Source organism: Impatiens glandulifera, chromosome 1 (genome assembly GCF_907164915.1).
Source record: "Impatiens glandulifera chromosome 1, dImpGla2.1, whole genome shotgun sequence".
NCBI lineage: Eukaryota > Viridiplantae > Streptophyta > Magnoliopsida > Ericales > Balsaminaceae > Impatiens > Impatiens glandulifera.
The window spans coordinates 93,408,676-93,434,855 of NC_061862.1; the positions used below are offsets into that span (position 1 = coordinate 93,408,676).

The 26,180-nt window shown below is 32.5% G+C and overlaps 1 protein-coding gene across 1 annotated transcript; it reads left to right on the plus strand.

Annotated features, from left to right (window-relative positions):
* Positions 1 to 5,389: 5,389 nt before the first annotated feature.
* LOC124936481 (zingipain-2-like) lies at positions 5,390 to 7,745 on the plus strand. Its single transcript, XM_047476987.1, has 5 exons — positions 5,390 to 5,402; positions 5,521 to 6,075; positions 6,806 to 7,038; positions 7,116 to 7,256; positions 7,350 to 7,745. Exons 1-5 carry the CDS (start codon positions 5,390 to 5,392, stop codon positions 7,608 to 7,610), a joined length of 1,203 nt encoding a protein of 400 aa, XP_047332943.1. The 3' UTR covers positions 7,611 to 7,745.
* The last annotated feature ends 18,435 nt before the right edge of the window (positions 7,746 to 26,180 follow it).

The following is a 26,180-nucleotide window of genomic DNA, read 5'->3' on the forward strand; positions in this document are numbered from 1 at the left end:
GATTCAAATTTCAAATTAAAATTCCAACGACTATTGCTATTTTCCAGCGGTCATATTTCGAAATCCAACTATAAATAAAGTTTTTGTTCATTCATTCTTCACCACACTTTAAGCTTTATCCTACACAATGAGTGGCAACAATAATTTTTTGAAAGATTATTTGTACGGATGCGATGATGACGATGATATGATTCAAATTCTAGCCTTCAAACGTGAGAGAATAATGTTCCCAACAGTTTTGAGAAAAAAAGATGAGAGAGAATAATGTTGCAGTTTTGAGTATAGAACATGAAAATTGTTATTCTATATATAGAACACTCTTGTTCATTTGGATTAAATTTTTGTAAGTATAGCCCATCATATGAAGTAGATCAAATTTGTTATAATTTTTAATTTTCTATTTCTATTTTAGATATAATACACCTAATAGAATATCTATTTTAAGTGTACGAGAATAGATTTTTTTTATTTTTTTATTTTTTTATTATAGGAGTAAGAGAATGTGTAACATGTGGAAGAAGTGTCTTACATGGTAGGTAGCCTACAGTAAATATAGGGAGATCTATAAAGATAAGTGACATTATTCAAACATTAATTTTAAAAAAAATATTGCGGTGGCGCATTATTTGAAATTGCTAGCATATATATTTGAATTCACATGTTTCCCAATTGACTGATTCTCCTTTTTTATTTTAATAAATAAATTTATTTTAAATTCATTAATTATCCTCTCTCCTAAAAACAAATAGAAAGAAATTAATAACAAATAAGTCAATTTCAAATTTATTAATTTTCATCTTAGGAAACAAATAAATAACGAATAAAAAGTTTATTTTAAATTAATTCATTAACATAAAAGAGAAATTGATTATATCAAATTTATTAATTTTCATCTCTCCTTTAAAAATAAAAATATTTATTTTAAATTCATTAATTTTTTATGCCCTATATATATTAATAATAAACAAATTCATTATACATCAAAGTCTCTTTTATATTTTAATTTTAATTTTTGTCAAAGTCTATCGACACATAATATTTTTAAACTAATTATTTTTTTAATAAACTCAAAATATATTAATAATATATCAAATTTTCAAAATTTAATCTATTATCTATTTAAAACCCAAAATTAATTATGTTTGGAATCAAATTAATATGGCATAATAAGTTCAAAATTTATTAAAAAATATAAACTATATAATTGAAAAGCGAAAAATAAGTGTCTGACTCAAATGTTATATTTAGTTATATTTTAAAATTAAAAAATAATAATAATTTTAAGATAAATTATATATACATTCTCCTCAGTTCAATTTCATTTAATGACATGCTTTTTAGAAATGTTTTCTTATATTAAATTCAAACTTTTAGTTACATTAAAATTAACATGTGTTTATATATAATTATGACTTTCAAAATAACATGTGAGTTTCAGTTCATGTCTATTAGTTAGGTAAGCGGTACAACATTATCCTTCTATATCTTTTTTGCTCCATCAAGTGAAAATTTAAATAATTTTATAAAAATGATTTTCATGTCTAATTTACATTAAAGAATTCATATTGGTGTTCTGTGTGTGACAGAAACGTAAGTTATTTATTTAATTTTTTAGTACTGAATTTTGATCCAGGGACGGACACACCTATGGGCTCTTAAGCCCACCGTAGAATTTTGTGATTTTTTTTATATATATAACCTGAGAATTCTTTAATATACATAGGTTTGAGTGAGATTACAATTTGGTTGTGATTTAAGGATGAAGGGAGGGAGGGAGGAAGGGAGGGATACTATAATAGTTTTTGTTTAATTTTTTATTTTATTTGAGATTTTAGTTAAAATATTTATTTGATTTAATTTTTACATCAATTAAAATTTTAAAATTAATTATTTATTTTACCCTTTAAATAAATGTGATTTTTTTTAGAGAATATATTAAATAAATAATATTTTAATATTTCATAAATAAAATAAATGATGAAATAAATAAAGTGAAATATAAGAAAATATTAAAATTTGAATAAAATTATAAAATACTTAATATCAAATAGCTTTATTAAATAGTTTTAGAGGTATTCATTGTTATTATTATTTTTCCAAGGATTTGTTTGATTATGATTATTTGGATGATACTTATTTTTAGGATTTATTTGATAGAATTATTCGAGTATTTTTATAATTTCTGGATATTTTTTATCTCTCAAATTATGTTTATTTATTTTATGTACCATAATAGTTTATAATAAATAATTAATTTATTAAAATAATTACCATAGATGTATCATCGTTACAAACATATTCCATTTTTAAAAAAATAAAAAAGTAATATTATTTTTATATAGACTAGTGTGATAATTTTAAAATTACATTATTGTAAATATTATTATTTTTTTCTTCTAGTTTTAAGAAATAATTAATTTTTTTAAGCCCACCCTGACAATAATTTCTGGGTCCGTCCCTGTTTTGATCCAAGCATATGCTGGTAAATATTTAATTATATTGGTAGACTATATAGATATTGTATAAAATAATATATTGAATTAGAAAATTGATAGAAAACAAAATTTTGATGTTATTAACGGTATTGAGAATAGGGGTGGGAAAAATTTTCAATATTATAGGTATATCGAAAATACAATACAATATATCGAAAATATCAATTTTTAAGGTATATCGAAAAAATGTAAGGTATAGTACCGACACCGAAATTATAAGTACGGTAAAATTATAGGATTTTTAAAATTTTGGTATATCGAGATATACCCGAATACCATTTATAAATTAAAAAAAATATATATATATATAATACTTATAAGGAAATAATTAAATAAATTTGATATTAATTTAATTATAAAAATATAATTTTTGAATAATATAAATATAGAATTATACTGAAATATTATTTAATATATGTCATCTAACTTATCGATGAAATTGATTTTTTTTAAATAATATATTTGTTAGGTATCAAATGTATAATATCGATACCGTACCGAAATTAAGGTATATCGAAATCAAGGTAAGGTAAAAGTATGTTTTTTGTATACCGAAATCAAGGTAAGGTAAATGTATGAATTTTTGTATATCGAAATTTTCGATAAGATATAAGGTAGGAATAAAATATTAAGGTATACCTTACCGACTCACCCCTAATTGAGAATGTTATGACCTAATGTATATTATATACATGAAATGAAATAATATAATAATGATATTATAATCTTATAACTATATTATTTTATATATGATAACAATTTTTTTCAATTACGATTATTATTATTATTATTATTATTATTATTATAAAAAATATCAATTCTAATTTTCATCCTTAATTAATATAGAGATTAATTTTTTAAATAGAAATAAAAACTTTAACTAAGGAACTTGCAATTCATCATCATCTTTTGTCTCAACTCTCAATATTAGATCTCTCCCTGGATTAGATAAATTTGAATCTTAAATTTGAATCTTCATGATCTCAATCAAGATTTGAATAGACAGTAGGTATGGGTAGTATCATTTTTTTTTATATCCTTTCATTATTGTTGAAATAAATATTTTTTTTAATATATATATATATATATATATTCCTTTTAATTATTGTTGAAATAAATAATTATTTTTAATATATATATATATATATATATATATATATATAAGTTGGCTAACTATATTTAATAAAAGGGAATGGGTAAAATCTTTTGTGAACTTTTTCAAATGTTTCAAGAATGGATGGATGTCTTCCAAGTTTCTTGGTCTACTGTAAAATATCAATTATGGTGTTAATAATAGTAATTTTAATCAATTAAATACAATTAAATTATATAAAGTACTTACCAATATTCTTTGATGTTCTACAATCGGGATTGAACCTCCATAATATTTGGCAACACCGTTTGTTGTGTATTTCTTTTGATTTCTTTGAATATTTGTGTACTTCTCGAAATACTTTTGGTCATCAATGTTTTTTTATTTGAGTCCAGTCTTCTATGGTAATGTGTAGGGGCTTTTTCAAAGATGTTTTGGCCCTAGTCAAAAAATTTATTATCTTCGCACTACCTTTCTTTTTTAAAACTTATTTACATCCCATTCAAGATCCCGCTCAAATTTCTTCAAAGCAGTAATTTAAATTTGTTAAAGATCTTCAACAATTAATTGATAATAAAAATTAATTAGAATAAATACAATTAAACATATCAAGAATTGTGCCCACGAAATATTCTTAATATTTTTCAGAGACTTGATTCCAGTTCAAGTATTCCCCTCTAATAACGAGTGATTATCCGATGTATGTATTCAAAATATCTGGAAAGAAGTTGCAATAACATATAAAAATTAAAAATAAAGTTATTTTATATTTCTAAATTACTATACATAACTTAAATGAATAAAGTTACTCCACTCCAATAATATTTATTAGATATGTCTTGAAATGAATTATATCAACATTATTGATAAGTCATAACTCTATATAATAATTGTTTATTTTATATTATCAATCACGTTTTTGTCCATTATTGGCGATATATAATAATGTACACCTAATATCACAAAGATATTGCTAATTGTTCATGCTAAAAATTAAAAATTTATTGTTTTAAATATGAATACAAGTTTTTCTCATTTCTTTTTTCTTCTTTGATTGATTTTTATGATGAAATTTTTTGTTTTAGTGAAATTAGTTGAATCTAATTTTAATAATATTTCATGGATAATTTAAAGAAAGAAAAAACTTTTTTTACCGACTCAAAATTATATAAATGAATTTAGGTGATAAAAGATTTTACCCATTCCATTTTATTAAATATACTTAGCCAACTAATATATATTTATTAATTGATTTGTACCTTCACTCACTTATTCCAAAATGCAGAAACAATCCCGTCTCCACAATGGAGCAGAAAAGATATAGAAGAATAGTTGAAAGAAAAATAAACATGTTGAAGGATAAGGCTTACTTAACGAATATACATGAAAGTGAGACCCACATGTTTGTTCATTTAAAAATAAACAGAAGTTAAATTTCATGTAACCAAGTTTGAATTTAATATAAGAAAACTTTTCTAAAAACTATGTCATTAGATAAAATTGAACAGAGAAGAATGTATATATAATTTACCTTAAAATTATTACAATACTATTATTAGTTTTAAATTTCAAAAGATAACTAAATATATTAATTAATAATTTTTTATACTTGAAATTGTAGGAGGGTAAGAGCACAACTATCGCATTTGAGTTGATATGAATTATTAAGAGACTTTTAAAATTTTATAATACACTACACTTGTAAAATTGATTACAGTTTAACTCATTTAATAATTATATATTTATTAAAATAATGGTTAAAAGACGGGGAGTAGTTTAAAAAGAAAAAACATTCATAAAAATGGTAATAAATGGTAATATAGTAAATAAATGAAGAGAGAAAGAAAGATAATATAAAATTTGAAAAGTTTAGGTTAGGAGATGAAAATGAGTTAAGTAGCTCTTAAGCTGCTCACGAGTGCTCGGTCAAAGTTCAATTTGAGCTTGACTTTTATCGAGTTCGAGTCGAGCTCGAGCCGAATCGTTTAATATTTGAACCGAACTCAAACTTATATAATGTTTGTTCGATAACTTGTATCTTCCTAGCCCTCTTCTCCGCCTCCCTCAGCCTCATGATGGCGGACATGTCAATCATCGAGTATGATAACAATCACCAATCAAAATCCAGAACCGACGAAGAAATGGTGAATATTTACAAAAAGTGGATTGTAGAGAATGGAAAAGTGTACAACGGAATAGATGAATTTGAAAAACGTTTCGAAATTTTTAAGGATAATTTGGTCTTCCTAGATGCTCATAACTCCAAGAACCGGACCTACAAGGTTGGATTGAACGTGTTTTCCGATCTGACCGATGAAGAGTACCGATCCTACTACCTCGGCATGAAATATGATGCCGGTCTCCAATCTGTCCAGTCAGAGCTGGACAGCCAAAGGTATGCTGTGTCATCAGGTGAAATTCTCCCGGAGTCGGTTGATTGGAGGACGAAAGGCGCCGTCTTACCGATTAAGAACCAGGGAAAATGCGGTAAGATTTCTAAATTAGAAAGTTAGTATGACTCCAAGTATTCAATCAAACTATTGAACAACTAAGATAACTAATTCTATAAGTGGATTTTACTCAATATCAATTAAACCTAGCTATAATTCTTCCTTCAATTGATAGACTTTTTATGTCGGGAAGCAGACTAACTAATAAGATAAGAGGTTCTCGAAAATCAAGGTTTGAAAGCTGCTACTTTTATGTTTTAATCCCAGACTACAAGATAACTAGTATTATTGTTATAAAAAAAATATTGTGATATATAATACTTGATATATAATAAATTATATTTTTGTGACTATTATGTAACTTAATTTGTCTTTATCTATAGTTTCGGTTATTTCCATTTTTAGAGAGAACAAAACAAAAGTAAAAAATATTTGTCTCAGAGTAATTTAACAATTTTGGAACAATTTGATAAAAGTATAAAGTCAAAAGTTGCCTAAGATGAAAATAATTTAATAGTATTAGAACAATTCAATTCACTAGCTTTTTAATAAATTAATTACAAAAATATATATATGCATAATATAACTAAAATCACAGGTTTGATTCTCATTTAAGATACCTCATGTTGGAGTAAATGTCATGATTTTATTAAATGGTAAATTCTAGTTAAGGATGCGAAGAAATGAGGTTAAAAAATATAGTTTTGGAACAATTTGAGTTCATATATATATTTTGATCTTGTTTGTGTTGTTTTTTAAAATATTAGGAAGTTGTTGGGCTTTCTCGGCGATTGCAGCGGTGGAAAGTATCAACAAGATAGTAACAGGACAACTGATTGATTTGTCGGAGCAAGAACTTATTGACTGCGATCGAGCTAGCCTAGGCTGCTTAGCCGGGTACATTCTTACTGCATTCCAATTCATTATTCGCAATGGTGGTATAGACACGGAAAAGGATTATCCTTATCGAGAAGCCAAAGGCACCTGCAATGCCACTAAGGTTATCATGAGCTTGACTTTGGGGCTTGTTAATTTTTATAAGTCTGTCTAGCTAACCATTTGGTTGATTGATTGCAGATGAAATCAAAGGTGGTGAGCATAGACGGTTGGGAAAGAGTACCACCCTACGACGAAAATAGTTTAAAGAAAGCTGTCGCACAGCAGCCCATCAGCGTTGGCATTGAAGCTTATGGCAAGGAATTCAAAAATTATGTCTCGGTACGTAAGTAGTGAAAAGTTATTATATTTTGGATTTTGAGATCGATCTATATATTATAAGTGAATGTTTTGTGATTCTTTTGGTTATGGAAGGGTATTTTCACGGGATACTGCAGAACCTCCCTAGATCATGCACTGGTGGTGGTGGGATATGGCAGTGAAAAAGGACTTGATTATTGGATAGTGAAGAATTCATGGGGAACGAATTGGGGTGAAAAAGGATATATGAGGATCGAGCGGAACAATGTTCCTAGCGGTAAGGGAAAAGGGAAATGCGGCATAGCTGTACAAGGTTTTTATCCCACAAAAAAAGGAAATGCCGGAGTAGGAGACGGTGTCGTTAGTACAGCATGAACGTAGCAATTAAATTAAAGTATCCAAATCTAAGTTAAAATAAGGTGGAGGTGGTGGTGGTCACTTCTTTTGTTTTTGTTGTTATTATGTATTTAATAAACTGATCATGTTTTATTAATAAATCTACCATGATCACATGTATTTGCATAATTAATAATATAAATAAAATATTATTTATTTATAAATATTTTAAATAAAATTAATATTATTTAAATTTAATTTATTTAAAATTAGTTTATGTTTTTAAAAATTAAGTTTAATATAAAATTTAATGTTAATATATATTTTAAAATTAATTATATATCTAAAGTTAAAAAAAAATAATTTTATGAGTTTAAAAATACTTAAAAAAAGAAATGTAGATTTATTCTTAAGAAATCAAGTCAATTACATCATACAAGTTACTATAAATCATTCTAGAAATTTTACTTAAAGTTGTGTCATACATTTTTCTCTTATCAAAAGTAATGTTAGGCGTGTTTTACACTATTACCAACCTCTTATATTACCACAACATTTTTTTATCACCATTTCGACAAACCAACCTCCAATCACACAAACCAGGTCTCATACAGTGACCTCAGACACTTTCACACATCTATTATCTCTAGTCAAATCAACCACCAATCTTAATCGACCTCTAATATCATGACCTCACGTTTTCACATGCATCTTATCACACTCGACAAACTAACCACCAATCTCAATCGACCTATAATATTGTGAGCTCACACATTTTCACATTTCGGTCAATCAAAATTTTATTCATATTATTTTTAACCACCTATATCTCCTTTGTTATCGGCCTCTTATCCCCACAAATGACACCTCTAATCTGATGATTTTTACCCTTACTGCGGTCTCTTTTACCACCAATCGACTTCTTATCTTGTGACTCACACTTTTCATAATCCTCTTTATCCACTCGGAAAATTATCCACAAATCCCAATCAACCTTTAATCATGTGACCTCACACACTTTACAGCTCGATTAATCAATATCTCATTCATATATTTTAACCACTAATATCTTATTTATTACCCATCCTCTTTTATAATACTGTGACCTCTTTTATTACGCCTAATTAATCTCAATCGACATCTCATCTTGTGACCTCACACTTTCACACACCTTATATCCCCGTAAAACCAACACCAATCCCTCAATCGACCTCTCATATTGTGATTCACACTTTTTCATGTCTTTTTGTCTACTCGATAAATAACTCACCGATCACGATTGAACTCTAATTTCGTGACCTCACACACTTTTACATTTCGGTCAATCAACATATCATTCATAAATTTTTAACCACTAATATATTATTTTTACATACTTCTTAAATTATTTTTCACTTCCGGAAAACCAACCACCAAATCTCAATCGACATCTCATCTCATGACCTTACACACACTTTCATACACCTCTTATCCCTCGTCAAAACAAACATCAATCTCCTCAACCGACCTCTCATCTTGTGACTCACATTTTTTCATACCTCTCACACACATTTATACTCCGGTCAATTGACATCTCATTTATGTATTTTTAACCGTCATTATCTCCTTTTATTATCGACTTCTTATCCCAACAAATCAACCACAAATATCCACCTCGTATCTCATCATATTTACTCTTATCGCGACTTCTTTTACCCCACTTCAACCAATCAACAACCAATCCCCCAATCGATCACTTCGGTCATCAACATCTCATTCATATATTTTTAACCACTAATATCTAATTTATTATGAAGACCTCTTATATTTACCCTCACTTCGGAAAACCAACCATCAAATCCTAATCGACATTTCATCTCGTGACCTCACACACTTTCACACACCTCTTATTCCCTCGATAAACCATCCACCAAGCTTAAATCATCATCTTCAAGTTGTTGAAGATGATAGAGGCCCAGTTGATGGATGTCCCGCAGACGATTGAGATCATCATCTTATACACCTTCTTAGTATAGAACTGGTTAGGTATATTTGTCCTAGGATTGATCTTTGGATGATGTCATGAAGAAGTTGGATGTGGAGGCGAGGTTGATTTGAGTCCGTGGTTGTTAACCGGACTCAAAGTGTTGGAGAAGAAGTGTGAAAATTCCTCATTTGTATTGGAGAGAGGAGGGGGAAAATCCGAAAATCCTTCGGTTGGTAGATCGAAGAAACTGGAGAAGGATTCTTCAGTGATATGGAAGAAGAAAATTCCTCTCACATAGGAAACGATCGATCCATTATCCAGAATGACGGCATAATTGATGAAGTCGGTAACATCCCTTTCCAGAAGAAAGTCATAATCTTCCAGGAATTGTTGCAAGCCGGAGTCAACAAGATTTTGAAAATCAATGCCTTTTGTTTCGCTATCTCGAGATGATAGCATTGAATCAAAATCAATGACTAGAGATGTTCAAGACATGATGAATATATGAGAGAGATCTGAGTTTTAGAGAGATTATAAAAGCAAGAATGTTGTAGTTTGGATGGAGGTAAGTTGCTCTTTAAATAGGGGATCGGTTTCAAAAGCATTTAAGATTTTCATTAAATAGAGAATCTTTCCGTTATGAAAAGTCTTGTCTTTTTTCCCAAAAAGGTTACTTTTGATTCTTGGGAAGGAGTTACTTTTTCAGAAGATTGTCTTGGAAAGATGCAAGGAGGGCTTACACAATAACGGGTCAAATTTTAAACGCATGCTTGGGAATATTTTGAAAATGACTGAAATTTGGTAATGACCGATATTTGGTAGCTTCTCCCTGAGAGTATGCCCGATTAAGGAAAATGGCATTTAAAGTTAATCATCTTAATATTTGACCGAAGTTTCATTAAACCGGTATTTCATAAAAGCTGAAAACACATAACCGATATTGAAGCAAAATAATCGGTATGGTTGTGAAATACATAAAGTAGACCCTAGGACTAGTAGTGAGATGGTCCAATAGCCAGAGTTCTCATAGCTCTTGCTCTGTCTATCCAGTAGATGTATGCCTGGATCCTCTCCTTCGTTAGCAGCTAATTAGGATAGAGGGTGGCTCCTCGACCGAGGTAGACATCGATGTCAAAGAACAGACCACATAGATGAGGAGCAAATCCTCTTTTGTTGGAAAAGATCATCTTTTTCAGGTTGTTGAAGATGACCCTAGACCAGTTGACCGGAGTGCCTTCGGTGATGGAAACATCATTTCGAAGACCTTCTGGGTGTAGGATTGAGTGTTTGCCTTGGCAAAAATATTCTTACTTAGGATCTCACTTAGTTGCTGAAATTCACTTTGGAGGGAACTTTTGGCTCCATAAGTGTTGACCGGAGTCATGGAACCTGAAAAGTGGTGGCGCATCTCATTGATGATCATCGGTGAGAAGTTGAAGTTAGTGAGACCTTCAGTAGGTAGTCCGCAACTAAGTGCGAGATCTACCTCACTAAAGATGAAGGATTTGCCTTGAACTTCGGCAAGGATAAGATCCTCCCGAATGACCCTAGCGGTATTGAAAAATTCAGTAACTACATAATAGTCTATGATATATCTATCTTCCAAAAATGGTCTTAAACCGGAACGTTCACTGGACCAAAAAAGGCTTGGATTTCAACATCTTCGGAATGTGAGACCGATTCAAAATTGGCAAGAAGAATTTTTTTAGCAAGGAAACTAGACATTTTTGCTTGAGGATTTTCTTATGTTTGATTTAAAGAGTGTGATTATGTTCTTGAATGCAACATCGGATTATATGTTATCGTTATTGCACTAGTGTTGTCAAAGAAAATTGGAGATTCCTCAGCCGTGATTCCAAAATTCCTCAGTTGCTGTTGGATCCAGAGGAGTTGAGCATAGCAGCTTCCGACCGCAAGATACTCCGTCTCTGCAGTTGAGGTAGCAACCGATGTCTGCTTTTTGCTATACCAAGTAAACAAGTCGGTCACCTAGGAACTGGCATGCCCCGCTGGTACTCTTCCGGTCAATCTTATAACATGCATAGTCTGCATCAGAGTAACTCGTTAGATTGAAACTGAAATCTTTTGAATACCACAGTCCCACATCTTGAGTGTCCTTTAAATATTTTAAGATTCTTTTTGCAGCAGTGTAATGAGATTGTTTAGGATTAGCTTGGAATCTCCTGCACACCCCGACCGCAAACAAGATGTCCGGTCGGCTAGCTGGCAGGTACAGAAGTGAACAGATAATTCCACGATAGGCTAATAAATCCACTCCTTGACCATCTTCATCTTTATCCAGCTTGATCGATGCGCTAACTGGGGTGGATGCTGCATAGTAGTTTTCCATCCCAAACTTTTTTAGCAGCTCCTTTGTGTACTTAGATTGATTGATGAATGTTCCTCCTTCGATCTACCGAACCTGGAGACCTAGAAAGAAACTCAATTCCTCCATCATACTCATTTCAAACTTGTCAGTCATCATCTTTGAAAATTTATCACATAGCTTAGGGTCGGTTGACCCGAAGATAATATCATCCACATAAATTTGAACAAGTAATATATATCCTTTTTTCTCAAATTAAATAGGGTATTATCTACCGATCCTATAGTAAAATCATGGTTGAACAAATTTTTTGTCAAAGTGTCATACCTAGCTCTAGGAGCTTGTTTTAAATCGTAAAGGGCTTTATCCAGCCGATACACATGACTAATTAGATCCAGATTTTTAAAACCTGGAGGTTCCTCAACATACACCTCCTCACTTAATTCAATGTTTAAAAATACACTTTTAATATCCATTTGAAAACTTTGAAATTCTTGAAAACTGCAAAGGCTAGAAAAATTCTAATGGCTTCAAGTCTAGCCACAAGAGCAAATGATTCTTCAAAATCAATGCCTTTTTTATGTTTATACCCTTAGACCATTAATCTAGCTTTATTTCTCTCAAACTAGTTCAATTCCTCTTGCATTTCTAAGATCTAATCTGGATCTAACATGCTTTATCCACCTTTTTTGGCTCAATCTGGGATATGAAAGTAAAGTTTTCATATTATTCCAACAGTTGATGCCTAGTTTGGATGGGTAGTGAGGGGTTACCTATAAATGATTGGTTATTTGATCGAGGTTAGACAAATCGGTAGGCTGAACTGAGTCAAACCGACCGATTTCCACAGCAGACACTAATGTGTCAACTTCCTTCTGTGAAGCAGCTTGATCCGGCTGAACCTCAACATTAACCGTTTGGTCATAGACAAACCTTCTAAAGATTGGAATCTCATCTTCATCATCAAATTGGATATTTTATTTTTCCAATTTGTTGTGTAGATAAAAGAATGATGCGGTATTACTTTCAACCGATTCATCAAAAACAACATGAAAAGATTCTTCAATAGTTAAGGTCTTAGTGTTATATATACTCTATATGCTTTACTCACTACAGAATAGCCTAGCATGATGCCAATATTGGATTTTACATCGAAAGCGGTCAAATAGTTTTTACCATTGTTATGAATGTAACACTTACAGCCATAGATTCTAAGATACCGGATGTTAGGAACTCTATCATGGTATACTTCAAAAGGTGTTTTATTGATCCGTTTATTAATCATAGACCGATTTTGTGTATAACATTTAATGTTAATAGCCTCGGCCCAAAATTTTTGAGCAATACCTGAATCAGTTATCATGGACCATGCGGCTTCCTTAAGAGTTTGGTTTCTTCTCTCGTCCAGTCCATTTTGTTGAGGTGTTCTAGCACTAGACAACTCGTGTCTAATGCCAGATTCCTCAAGAAATGCAGTCAAAGTACTATTTGTAAAATCAGTTCCTCTATCAATTCTAATCTTGTTTATGCGTATAGATTTCTCATTCTGTAATCTTTTAAGCAGTTTAATTAAATTCGGTGTAACTTGATTTTTAGATACCAAAAATATCACACAAGTATATATAGAGTAATCATCAATAAATACCATAGTATAATGCATACCGCCTAGGCTTGTGACCCTAATCGGTCCAAATAAGTCCATGTGAAGCAATTCTAAACATCGGCTAGATTGTGTTTTCTCTTTACTTTTAAAAGTTGATTTTATTTGTTTCCCCATTTGACTTGCAGAACAGACTTTATCTTTGGAAAATTTCATGTTAGGCATTCCTTGAACTAATTCTTTAGTACAAATGTAGTTTATGGTTTTGAAATTCAAGTGATTTAACCTTTTATGCCAAAGCAGTTTTGATCATTCTTAGCTATCATGCAAACCGGGTTATCAGCTTTAGTTTTCCAGTCTACTTTGTAAATATTTTTTAACCTATTTTCGGTTAGTAAGGTGTTACCCTGTGGACTCTTAATTAAACATGCATGTTTATGAAATTCTACAGTGTATCCCATATCGCACATTTGACTAATACTTAGCAGATTGAAATGCAAATTTTCAACAAGGAGCACGTTATTTATAGTTAGGTTGTCATGGACAATTTTACCCTTGCCCACAGCTCTAACTTTATTACTATACATAACTTAAATGAATAAACTTACTCCACTCCAATAATATTTATTAAATATGTCTTTATCGATACGTTTGAAATGAATTATATCAACATTATTGATAAGTCATAATTCTATATAATAATTGTTTATTTTATATTATCAACCAAGTTTTTGTCCATTATTGGCCATATATAATAATGTACACCTAATATCACAAAGATATTGCTAATTGTTCATGCTAAAAAATAAAAATTTATTGTTTTAAATATGAATTCAAGTTTTTCTCATTTCTTTTTTCTTCTTTGATTGATTTTTATGATTTTCATGATGAAATTTTTTGTTTCATTGAAATTAATTGACTCTAATTTTATAATATTTCATGGGTAATTTTAAAAAAGAAATAACTTTTTTTACTGACTCAAAATTATATAAATGAATTTAGGTTATGTATCTTTCAAATGACCCCAATTTATAATGTTGTGATTTTCAATCCTAATTAAGAATCATAAAATGAGTGTTTCTTATTGCAGGGTGCAATAACAAACAATGTAAAAACTTAAATTTGGCAAAACGATAACAACATCAAACCAAATTTCTAAAAATTTAAAATTTTGTAAAACAAAATTTTTAAACCTATGTGATTTTTTTGGGGGAAAAACGACTTAGCGTCATTTCATTGAAAATTCCCAAAAATGGGAAAAAAATCACGAGTTTAAGAGATCATTCTAGACAGGCCTAGAATGATTTTGAAGTAGTAATATTCTGAGTAAAAGCTAAAAAGCTAAAAACGTAAATCAATTATATGATTACAATGCTTTCAATTCTAGTGAGTTTAAAAAACGGTAAATTCCAATTCCTACAGATATTCCAGTTTTGCTCCGTGCTTGGAATTCTTGTCCACGTTCCTACGAGGGCGCTGCAATCCGATACAATATATTTCCATAACTCTTCAACGCTCCTGCGGGTTCTGTCATATACCCTTGCATTCCGTTCTTGCCAAATGTTTTACACCACTGCTCTAAAGCCGCACTTGAACACACTTGTTGCAAATCTATTTCCCTTGGCTTTAAGTAGTGTTGCATCTTTGATTTCATTCCATTCGCTCGGGAAACTGATCAGCTCCAGGCTTTTATAGAATCTGTTCCAAAGCTCTGAAGCAATACAGCAGCTCCCGAATAGGTGTTCTATGGTTTCTTCATTTCCTCTACATAGAAGACAGTTCGTGTCCGGGATGCTCATATACTTGCTGATACGATCACGAGTGTTGAGTCTTTCCCAGAAGGCGAGCCATAGGATGAACTAGTGTCTAGGGATAATCTTCGTTGACCATACAAGAGGAGCCCATTCTACTTTCTGTGCTTTTTCCCGGGTTACCTCCCATATTTTCTTCGATACCAGCTTCCCATTGTCCTCAGCTTTCTATTCATGAATATTCGGTCTGTCGTGTAGTTGTATGTTACTTATATGATCAAGTATCATCTGTCCTTCTGGATTTCTTCTCAAGAGTGAGTCCTAATTTTCGTCTTTAATGTCTTTGATTTTCTCTTCTGTGTAGTCCCTTCTGATGCGGGTATTTTGAAACTCCTCCTTGTGGATGATAGGCTGATTTTCGAACCAGGGGTCGTGCCAGAATAGAGTGTCTTTCCCGTCCCCTAGCCGAATGTCATAAAGATCTATAATATCGCTTCTTAGTTTAAGAATCATTTTTAGAGACCAACTCATACCTTCATGAATTTTGCAGGTCCAGATGCTAGTTTCGTATTTTATAAACCTCTTATGCACCCATTTGATCCATAGTGTCTCCTGATTGTGCTCTAAATGCCACAAATGCTTGAAGGTGAGACCATGGTTCCACTCGATACAGTTCTTCAAGTCGATGCCTCCCTCGTCCTTCGGTTTGCAGAGAGCGGTCCATTTGACTTTTTTTCCTCCTCTTTCGCTACTACCTCAGATAAAGTTCTTCATCAGTGTATCTATCTCCTTCATTATCTTTTTCGGAATGACCATTTGCTGCGCCCAATAGCCAACTATGACCATGACCACTATTTTGATATGTTCGATCCTCCCTGCATAAGAAAGTTTTTTCGCTACCCAGCCAGATATCGTATTTTTTACCTTTTCAATCAGCGACTTGCAGTGTAAGATCTCGATCTGCTTCGCAGTTAACGGAATTCCTAAGTACCTTACGGGAAAACTTCCTTCCTTGATGCCCATGATGTTGAAGATGTCATGCTTCGTTTCCTCATTTACGCCTCCATAAAATGCCACACTTTTGCTTTCATTAATAGTTAAACCTGTAACATCAGAAAAAAATGTTAGTGCAGCCCTAATAGTTTTAATGGAATCAATGTTTGCATGCGCTAGAATGAACAAATCGTCAGCAAAACATAAATGGGTTACCTCCTCTACCTCACAGAATGAGTGAAAGATGTATGGACGATTCTTTCGGAACATTGCGAAGATGCTCTCAAAGATCGCCATGATAACTACGAAAAGGTAAGAAGAGAGGAGGTCCCCTTGCCTTACCCCGTTTTCACCCTTGAAATAGCCTCTGTGGACTCCATTGACACTAACAACAAAGCAGGATGATGAAACGCACTGCATAATCCAATCAATAAAATTCATAGGAAAAACAGAAATAACCAGAAAGTCTCGAATGGCTTCCCATTTAACAGAGTCGAATGCTTTCTTGATATCTATTTTGAAAGTCACTCTCGGGAATATTTTCTTATTCCCGTAGTCTTTTAAAAGGCTCTACATGAGAAGAATATTATGAGAGATTGTCCTACCGGGGATGAATGCAAATTGGTTAAGATTTATAATTTTTCCTATGACATTTTTAAATCGTTTATAAATGATTTTTGAAATGATTTTATAAATCACATTGCAGTAGGAAATTGGTCTGAAATCTTGTACTTTCTCAGGTACCGCAGTTTTGGGGATTAAGGTTAAGAGCGTTGTATTCTATTGCTTTAACATCTTCTTGTTCTTGAAAAACTCCAGAACCCCATCAATAACGTCTTTACCCACAACCGACCAATTGTCTTTGAAGAACTTTGCATTAAACCCATCAGGACCCGGGTTTTTACTCCCATCAATACTAAACAGAGCTTTTTTAACCTCAACCCTCGTGACCACCCTTATCAACTCGCAACTATCTTCTGCAGAAATTTTCCTATCAATAATCTGATACAAGGTATTCAGGTGACTTTGATGCTGCTTTCTTGTACCCATAAGCTGCTTATAGAAATCGATAGCCAAATCTTGTATACCCTTTTGACCCTGAACATATTCACCATCATCATTCTTCAGCCTGTATACTTTGTTTCTCATGTTTCTAGCCTTGCATTTTCTGTAGAAGAAAACTGTGTTTTTGTCACCCAACGAGAGCCAACTCTTTCTTGATTTATGTCTAATAAAATTCTCTTCAAAAAGACACAGCTTCCTGAAATTTTCAAGCGCATCCCTTTCTGTTTCATTGAGTTTTTCATCATCATCATCATCCCTTAATAACCTTTTCTGAACTTCTTCCAATTCTTCTCTAGCAGCCAGAACTCTATTGGAGATATTGCTGAACTTCTTCTTGTCAAAGCTTTGGAGATGATTCTTCAAGAGTTTAAGCTTCTCAGAAACCCTGTACATGTTGGATCCCTTGACATCTGTAGACCATACGCTTTCGAGAATACCCTTGAATTTGTCGTTTTCCATCCAGAAATTGAAAATTTTAAAGGGCCTTTTGAACATTTCTTCCTTTCCCAGAACAATTTAATCGGGCAGTGATTAGATATACCCGGATTCAGAACATGAAGTTGACTTCTTGAAAATTGGTTAATCCAGTTCTCATTTACTAGACATATGTCAATTCTACTTCTTCTAATTTGCTCATTCCCTCTCGTAGAAGACCAAGTGAAGAAATTCCCAGAAATAGTAGGTTCGATACAACCCATATCTCTGATACAGTCATTAAAGTCAATCATATCTCTAGTTATTTTAGATTATGGGCTATGATCAGATTCGTTTCTGGTTACGTTGTAATCACCAAGGACAACCCTAGATTTATCACTACCGATCCAGTTTCTAAGACAATTCCAGAGGAGTCTTCTGTCAGTGCTTGAGTTGCTAGCATAAAAATTAGCAAGATTAAACAAGATTCTTGTGATTCTGTCTTTAACCTCCACCAGGATTGTTTGATCATTCAAAAAGAGAGCCCTGACCTCAACAACTTTGTTATCCCAGATAACCTAAATTCTGTCTGTTTTGTCATTTGAGTTGGAATGATTTTCCAGCTGCTATCAATACACAACTTGCTAACCTTCTCAACGTTCCGGCTTTTGACTTTTGTTTCAAGAATACCCATAATAGTGATTTACTGGTTCTCAATGATCCTCCTGATTTCTTTGCATTTCAGAGGGTCATTGAGTTCCTTTATGTTCCATGTCACTATATTCATGAATGGATATAAGTGTAGGGTTCCTGACTTTCTAGACTGTCCTGGACCTCTTCATGAGAGAAATCGTAAGCATCACTTGTCTCGCTATCCTCAATGGCTACAGCTTGATTACATGGAATACTATTCACATTGAGTGGGGGTTGTCTCACATAGATCTCATCTTCTCCCATTATAGAGTCGGTGGCTTCCGGATCCAGGATCTTTCTACTTTGTCTTCGCTTTTCATCTTGTTCTTCTTTAGTAGGTATTTTCTGACTTTGAACCTCTTCACTATTGAAATCATGTCTGTTATCGATTTTAATTCGTCCTACTTCAAAACCAAGACTCATTGCCTTATTCAAGACCAAATTGTCTTCTTCTGCACTTGATCTTTTAAATTCACAAAACCCAAGATTTCCCAGTTCATTCTCAAGAGCTTCTTTATTGCTTGTTGGTTTTTCAATAATTTTTTGTCCAGGATTTTCTTGTTCATTATCTCGAAAAGTGGCTCTAAGCCCATGGATTGGGTCATTTCGAATTCTAATGACATTGATTTTTTGGTTCCTACTTGTATTCTTAGAATTGTGAAGAGTGAACTCACGACCTATTGGAGTGCCATCAGACCAAATTTTGTTTGTTTCATATGGGCAAAGTATTCTCCGTCCCATAGTTCTTTGAATTTCAGAAACTTTAGAACCAGAACATTTTTCATCAGGACCGGTAGTAGCAAGTCCGATAGCTTGAGTAGTATCCGGATCAACAAGTCCAGGACCAGGCTTAACATGGTCACTATGACTAGGTACGGTAGCATTATGAGAAACTCTAGGACTGGTGTGGCTATGTCCAGCTTTATCAGGACCGATATCCTGACTAGGATCGATGTTTTGAACAGAACCTATTCTTGAGAAAACAGAATCCCTAGGACCGGTGCCCTGAACATGACCGATAGGATCAGCGTTATCAAGGCCAGCTTGTACCCTTACCCACTTTATTCTTTTCTTATCTTCTTCCTTACCCCTATCTGTTCTTGCTTTTGGTTGTTCATCCTATCATTATTAGTGTGTTCATTGATGTTAAGTTCAGACCTGTTCATATTTCTCTCAACTTGAGCCTAGTTAGAGTCATTGATACCGCCTTCCTAAGCATTGTTATTGGCCTTCAATTTTAGATTATTATTGACTGGACATTTATTCATAGCGTGTGTGAAAGTACTACACCATATACATCGATTTGATTTCCATTCGTATTGTACTCCAATGTCAAATAAATTTTCCAGTCTATCTTTAAGTTCAAGCTTAACTAGAAGAGAGCTACTTGGATGGATTTCGACACTAACTCTGGCCACAGATGCACGCTCGTAGCCTTTCATTGTTGGGTCAAACATAAGTGGTTTGCCTATAATACTTGAAATATAGGCCAGACCCATTGGGTTGCACAGGTGTGGTGGATCATTCTTGAGATTCACCCAAATTTGTTCAAGTTCAGGTGGTCTATGATTAGTATTAAGTTTCTCGCTCCACTTGTAAAACTTGCATCTTTTTCCTTTGATAAAGGTATATTCGCTCTCTATGATCGACTTTATTTCGCTTCCATTCCTGAAGGATAGAAAGTAGAATCCGTGATCATTGATTGTGATCCTCTCCACACCAGAGGATTCCCACTGACCCATCAACGTTCTTTTAACCTCAGCAAATGGTGCCTTCATGTTGCCCATAAAGTGACCAACTATGACAAACTCTCATGCCTTTACGCATTTTTCTTCAATTTCTGGTGGGAGCTCAAACCGGTGCGGATGATCAAGTGTAATTACCTTTGGGTATAAGGTGTCTATCTTGAATTTTCCCTTTTCTGGATCGTTCATGGTATTTCCATTCCACACCTTTCCTTCTTCCCAGGTTTTGTTTGGGTTGCTCATGATTGTATACACCTTTATTTTATTACATTTAGAAATTTCCTTCATGGCGTCAACCGTCCACTTGATCACTTCATCATATTGGTCTTTATTGAAGAGATTCCAATTCTTTAGATAGTGACTGTTGAACTGAGCATTCAATTGATGATTTCTTTCCTGGGGCATCGTAATCTCTTATTTATTAACTTGGTAAAATAGCTTCTTCATCTGGTTTCTCAGTCCTGCCAAATTTGCTATTTCGTTTTTCCTCATTCACCACGTTGGACAAGCAGTAGGATCCTTGTTATCACCCTGAGTATTTTCTTTTTCATGAATTGCAGCAGTAGGAGGAGCTGAGGATATGACTATTTCAGGGTTGTTATCTTTCCTGACTTGTTTGTTCTTTTCGGCCCATCTAACCCTTGTATTTCCCACAAAACCGTTGCCTTCAATTGTTCCAATCTTCTTTAGAATATCCCCTTCATTACTCTTCTCTTGTGTTCCAGTTTTCCTCCTTTTAATGCTATCCATTGGAATTTCAGAATCCAGATTAACGAGTGGAGAAAACGCACCCATGTTCAATATCTTAGTGTTAGCCTCGGCTGTCACAGTTTCCTTGGGATTTACTTCAGCATTTTTTTGGAACTTTAGTTATTTTGCATTCATGTTTTTCATTTCTTTGATTTTAGATCCATTCTTACCCTTCTTAGCTGTTTTAGAATTATTTGATCCTGTTACTTGACCGATCCTTTCAATTTCAGCACTTGTTTTGGAAGAACTATGCCCCTTTGCTTTTGGTTTGATCTTTGATGCTGACATCTTCTTCATGGACTTATGATATTCAAGGTCACATATTATTGTCTCATCATAGTCGGTGTTATCGTCTGATTCCAAATCAACATCCATGTTTTGGTTCTTTTGATTCGATTGGTGGCTCATAGCTTTGATTGTAGAGTTATCATCTTGTCGATTAGGACCGGAAGATGCAGCAATTGTATGACCAGAAATGTAAGTAGCACCAGGGCTTATGTGAGAAACCAATTTATCTTTTTCAAACCCAGTAAATCGAAAACCGTTGGTTAACCCCTTATCAAACTCAGTCAAGCGAAAACCGTTGGCTAACCTCTTATCAGACTCAGCCAAGCGAAAATCGTTGGCTAATTCTTCCAATTTCATACATTCTTCACCTCTTATACCCTGACTTATATTCTGACCCAACTTATTTGTAGTTTCCATGAGATTCATACCCAAACCTAGATTTTCAAAGAGATTGTCATTCATGGTGCCATCAACCAACGAATCAATATAATTCTCAGCCAAACTTCACCATTGACTCTATCAATCAAGTTCAGTTCAACATCCCTTAGATCTATTTTATTAAGTTTTTCTGATTTAGATGAATTTATTTCCCCGACCAGCTCCAACTCAGATCCAATTTCTTTAGTGTTTCCAGATTCTATTAGACTATGTCCTTCAACAGCTTTAACTAGATGTGTAGGTTGTTTAGAAGATCTTTCAATTTTAGCCTCAGTTTCAGAATCATGGGCGCATTTATTGTCTTCTGTCCAACCTTTTTCTAGCATAGTCCATAGTTTGGTTGTTTGACTTTTCATCTGATCCTTAGTTGGGCATGTAGACTTAGCATTTTGATCATCAATGGAACCCAAGACTTTCAGTTTTACAAGATTTCCAATTGCAGAAAAAGATTATAAAATTATGTCATTCTTTGGACCCAATGAACTCTGAGCAGCTTATATCTCCAACTCTGTAGAAGCAATTTTAATATGACCCATTTTGCCCAGTTCAACATCCTCTCTAGTAGGACCGGTAAACTCTGTTTTCTGATCTTTCTCTGTAACTGAATAACCCAAACTTTCATATTTCTGAAACTAATTCCAACCTTGTAATATTCTTTGAACCTACTGATTCTCGACCAGCAGTCTTATTCAGCCCTGTCATATTTACCTCAATAGGAACCCCAATATCAACTTCAGTAGGATCATTCAAAACAGACATAGATCTCAGCTTAATGTTTTCACCCGATGCAGAAACAAACCCCAACATTGAGCTTTCAATAGGATCCGATATACCTGTACAATTTATGTCATTTTCCTGCATTACCTTATAGCCCTTTTGACAGATTATTTCCAACTTTGGGATCGAATTTTCAGCACAAACAACCCGATTTTCATCAGTTTCATCCAGGTAAGATTTCAAATCCAATTTCCCAACAGAATGACCGGTCAGGTCTAAGGTACCAACTAAAGACCCTAACGGTCCATTCTGTGCAGCAATTCCAATAACAATAGATATTTCTGGAATTAAAATCCTATTATTTCTATATGCAGTACAATCTTTTCCTATCAATTCAGTCCTATCATTTCTATTATGAACATGCATATCATTACAATATGAATCCCCAATAGAACTATTCTCATATAGTTCATCATCATGTGGAAAAGAACACATACCCGATGATGTATTTGACATAGAATCAATAGGCGCATCTTTTCCATTTTTTAGAACTTCATCCATGATTTCTGGCTTCTGCTTCCTGGGATTGTTAAGAAACCTGCGAGTTCGTTTATCACACCTAGCCTTGTTGCTTGTCCAGGGCCCCTTCAGCGCCTTCTTAGGATCATCAGGGAGGATTTGAAGGACGCCCCTTGCCCGAGTAACAACACTAGATGGCGTGTACCAGTCATTGGAAAGATCAAGCGCAAACTGCCTAATCTTCAAAGGAGCCACAGAAATTGGAATTCTGCAGCGAAGGGTGGGCGCAAACAGCACGATTGGAAACCAATCACACCGGAACAGGGGCTTGAAGATAATTGCTCAAACAAGAAAGGGTTTAAGAAATTTTGGAATGGTCTGTAGCTACAAAAGCTTCCTCCAGACCGAACACTTGATTCAAACAGCGAGAAAGAAGTTCAAAGGAGACCTACCCGCACCTCGCGGTGTGGTTTTATGTCCCGACCGAGGTCTGAACTAACCTGTAAGTGAAATGTGAGGAGAGGAGGGTGACCAGCGCCGATTCGACGACAGGTCTCTGTAGAAGGGGGTTTTGACGAAATGCTCCGATCGACGGTAGGAGAAGATGACCGCGACCGTTCCTTACACAACAGAACATGTTCAAGAGGGCGCACGACAACCGATTGAAGGTGTTGGAGGATGGCGGCCGACTTCCAATGTAGAAGCGCGGTCGCGGCGAGAATTTGTGTCGTTTGTGTCGTTCGTGCCGATTGTGCCGACCGTGCCGATCATGCCGATTGTGCCGATCGTGCCAACAACAATCCAAATATCTGATCTAGAAATTATAATGTCAATCGTGCCGATTGTGCCGATTTTGCCGATCATACCAGCAACGATCCAAATATTCGATCTAACCCATGTGATTTTTGTATAACAAGATAATGTATCTAACTATCAATATTATTATTTATAACATTTAAACTTTTTTCCAAAAAACGTTTAAACTTTATTTTAAAATAAATAATCATACTATTCTATAAAACAGTACATATAAATTGATATAAGCTGCAAATGAGTTAATACGCTCTTAAGCTTCTCACGAGTGCTCGGTCAAAGTTCGATTTGAGCTTGACTTTGATCGAGTTCGAGTCGAGCTTGAGCCGAATCTTTTAATATTTGAACCGAACTCGAACTCATATAATGTTTGTTTGATAACTTGTATAGTTTTTTCGAGCCTCATGAGATATATATATATATATATATATATATTTAATATTAAAATTTAAAATAATATATTTTTTGTCTCTCTCTTTTCAAAAACCCATATAGAAGGCCCACAATCTGTATTATTATATTATATTGTCATTTAAAGCAAAAACCATAATTTATAATGTATCAATCTTATTTAGAGGTGTAAATAAGTTGAGCCGCTCGGTTAAAGTTCGATTTGAGTTCGGTTAATATTGAATTTGAGTCAAGCTCCAGCTCATTTATGATTCTAGTCCAATTCTTAGGTAAGACTCGCTTGATAGCTCGACGAGCTTTTATTATTCTAATTATATATTTTTTTATTTATTATATTTTACTTTTTAATCAAAATTTGAAACATACTCATAAGACTATCGATAAACTTATTGTTTATAGGACTGTTCCTAATCCTAATAATCTCCTATTCAGATCTATCAAACAATTATAGATAGAAGATTGGTTATTTGAAGAATTTGATAGATGAAACTAGCTAGAAAAAAAATACTATAAAATTTTAAATTTTGCAATATACTTTATATTAACAAAATATTTATACATACCCTATAATATTATTTTTGTTAATCATTATAAAAAAATATTATATTTATTTAATATAACATAAAATATAATAGGGGTGAGAAATATTACCGATATTATAAGTATATATATCAAAAATCGCGTAACGCAATATATCGAAAATATCGATTTTTTCGGTATGCCGAAAAAATTAAGGTATGATACCGACACCTTATTGGTACGATAAAGGTATGAGATTTTCAATATTTTGGTATATCAATATATACCAAAATAATATTTATAAATTAAAAAATATTTATTATATAATATTTATAAGGAATAAGTAGATTTGATATTAATTTAATTATATAAACATATTTTTTAAAATCAAATTAAAATATAACTAAACTGTAATATTATTTAATATATGCAATTTCAACGTATTATATTTATTATAAGATAGAAAAATATTTTTATTTCACTATAAAGTATTTTTTTTCTAAATAAATCTAATGGAGTATAATATGTTTTTAAAATCATCTCAAATACAATACACAACTTGAAAGTATTCTTCTTGAGAAGACTCTCGAATTCCATTATGTTTTTTTAATTTAAGAAATTAATATATAAATATATTTAAATTCGAGCATTTCGAGTTGAACTCGAGCCTATGATTATATGATCGGGCTGAGTTTGAGTTTAATATCGAAAGCTCGAGTCGAGCCAATAAAAAACAAGTCGAGCCGAACTCGAGTCAGGGCTAGTTCGAGCTCGGTTAGGCTCATTTACACTCCTAATCATATCCTACGTGACTCTTCATCACTTTTTTTCTTCTTTTTCCGTCTTCACCATTTCTTATTTTCTTCTTCTTCCGTCTTCACAATTTCTTTCACTCATTCACAATATATTGATTCATTTTTTCCTATTATCTCTTATCTATATTGCTTCTTGTATTCATTCACAAGAGGCTATAGGTAAATTAAAATCTATTTTTACTTCTATTATAACTATTGTTTAGCTAGATAACTTTGATTTCTTTTTGTATTATGAGAAACTTATGTTTATATGGATCGCTCATGGATGAAAATAAAAAAACACTATTATATATATATATATTTATATATATATTGATCAACTAATCAATAACAAAATATGTTTAAGGACGTAAAAAGTTGAATAAATATATAAAACACTATTACATATAATGATTTTCAATTTATATATGGATTGGACTATGATAGAAAAAAGACTAGACATTATTAGGGATATAATAATTAGTATATTATATATAATATTTTATATACAGTATGAAGAGATAAAAAAAGTTTAGTGTATATATTATATATAATATGTTTGAGAGAAAAAATGAATTTACAAGGATAATAATATATTATATTATATAAAAAAGTTAATAGATTATTGCTCAAAGTAAGTTAATAGATTCTTGTTATATTTGCACCAAAATAATTTAAATATATATAATAATATTTAAAAGAAAAATGTCAATTATTTTTACGGTATCTACCTCCTAAAGTAAAAATTAAATTTTAGTTATTTGTTTTACCATGTATTTTTTTATATTAGTTATTTGTAAGCTTAAA

Bases quoted from the DNA above. Each gene is read 5' to 3' on its own strand.
- LOC124936481 (XM_047476987.1), top strand. The intron at 7,039-7,115 runs GTTATCATGAGC...GATTGATTGCAG, and splicing joins GCACCTGCAATGCCACTAAG to ATGAAATCAAAGGTGGTGAG. The intron at 7,257-7,349 runs GTACGTAAGTAG...TGGTTATGGAAG, and splicing joins AATTCAAAAATTATGTCTCG to GGTATTTTCACGGGATACTG.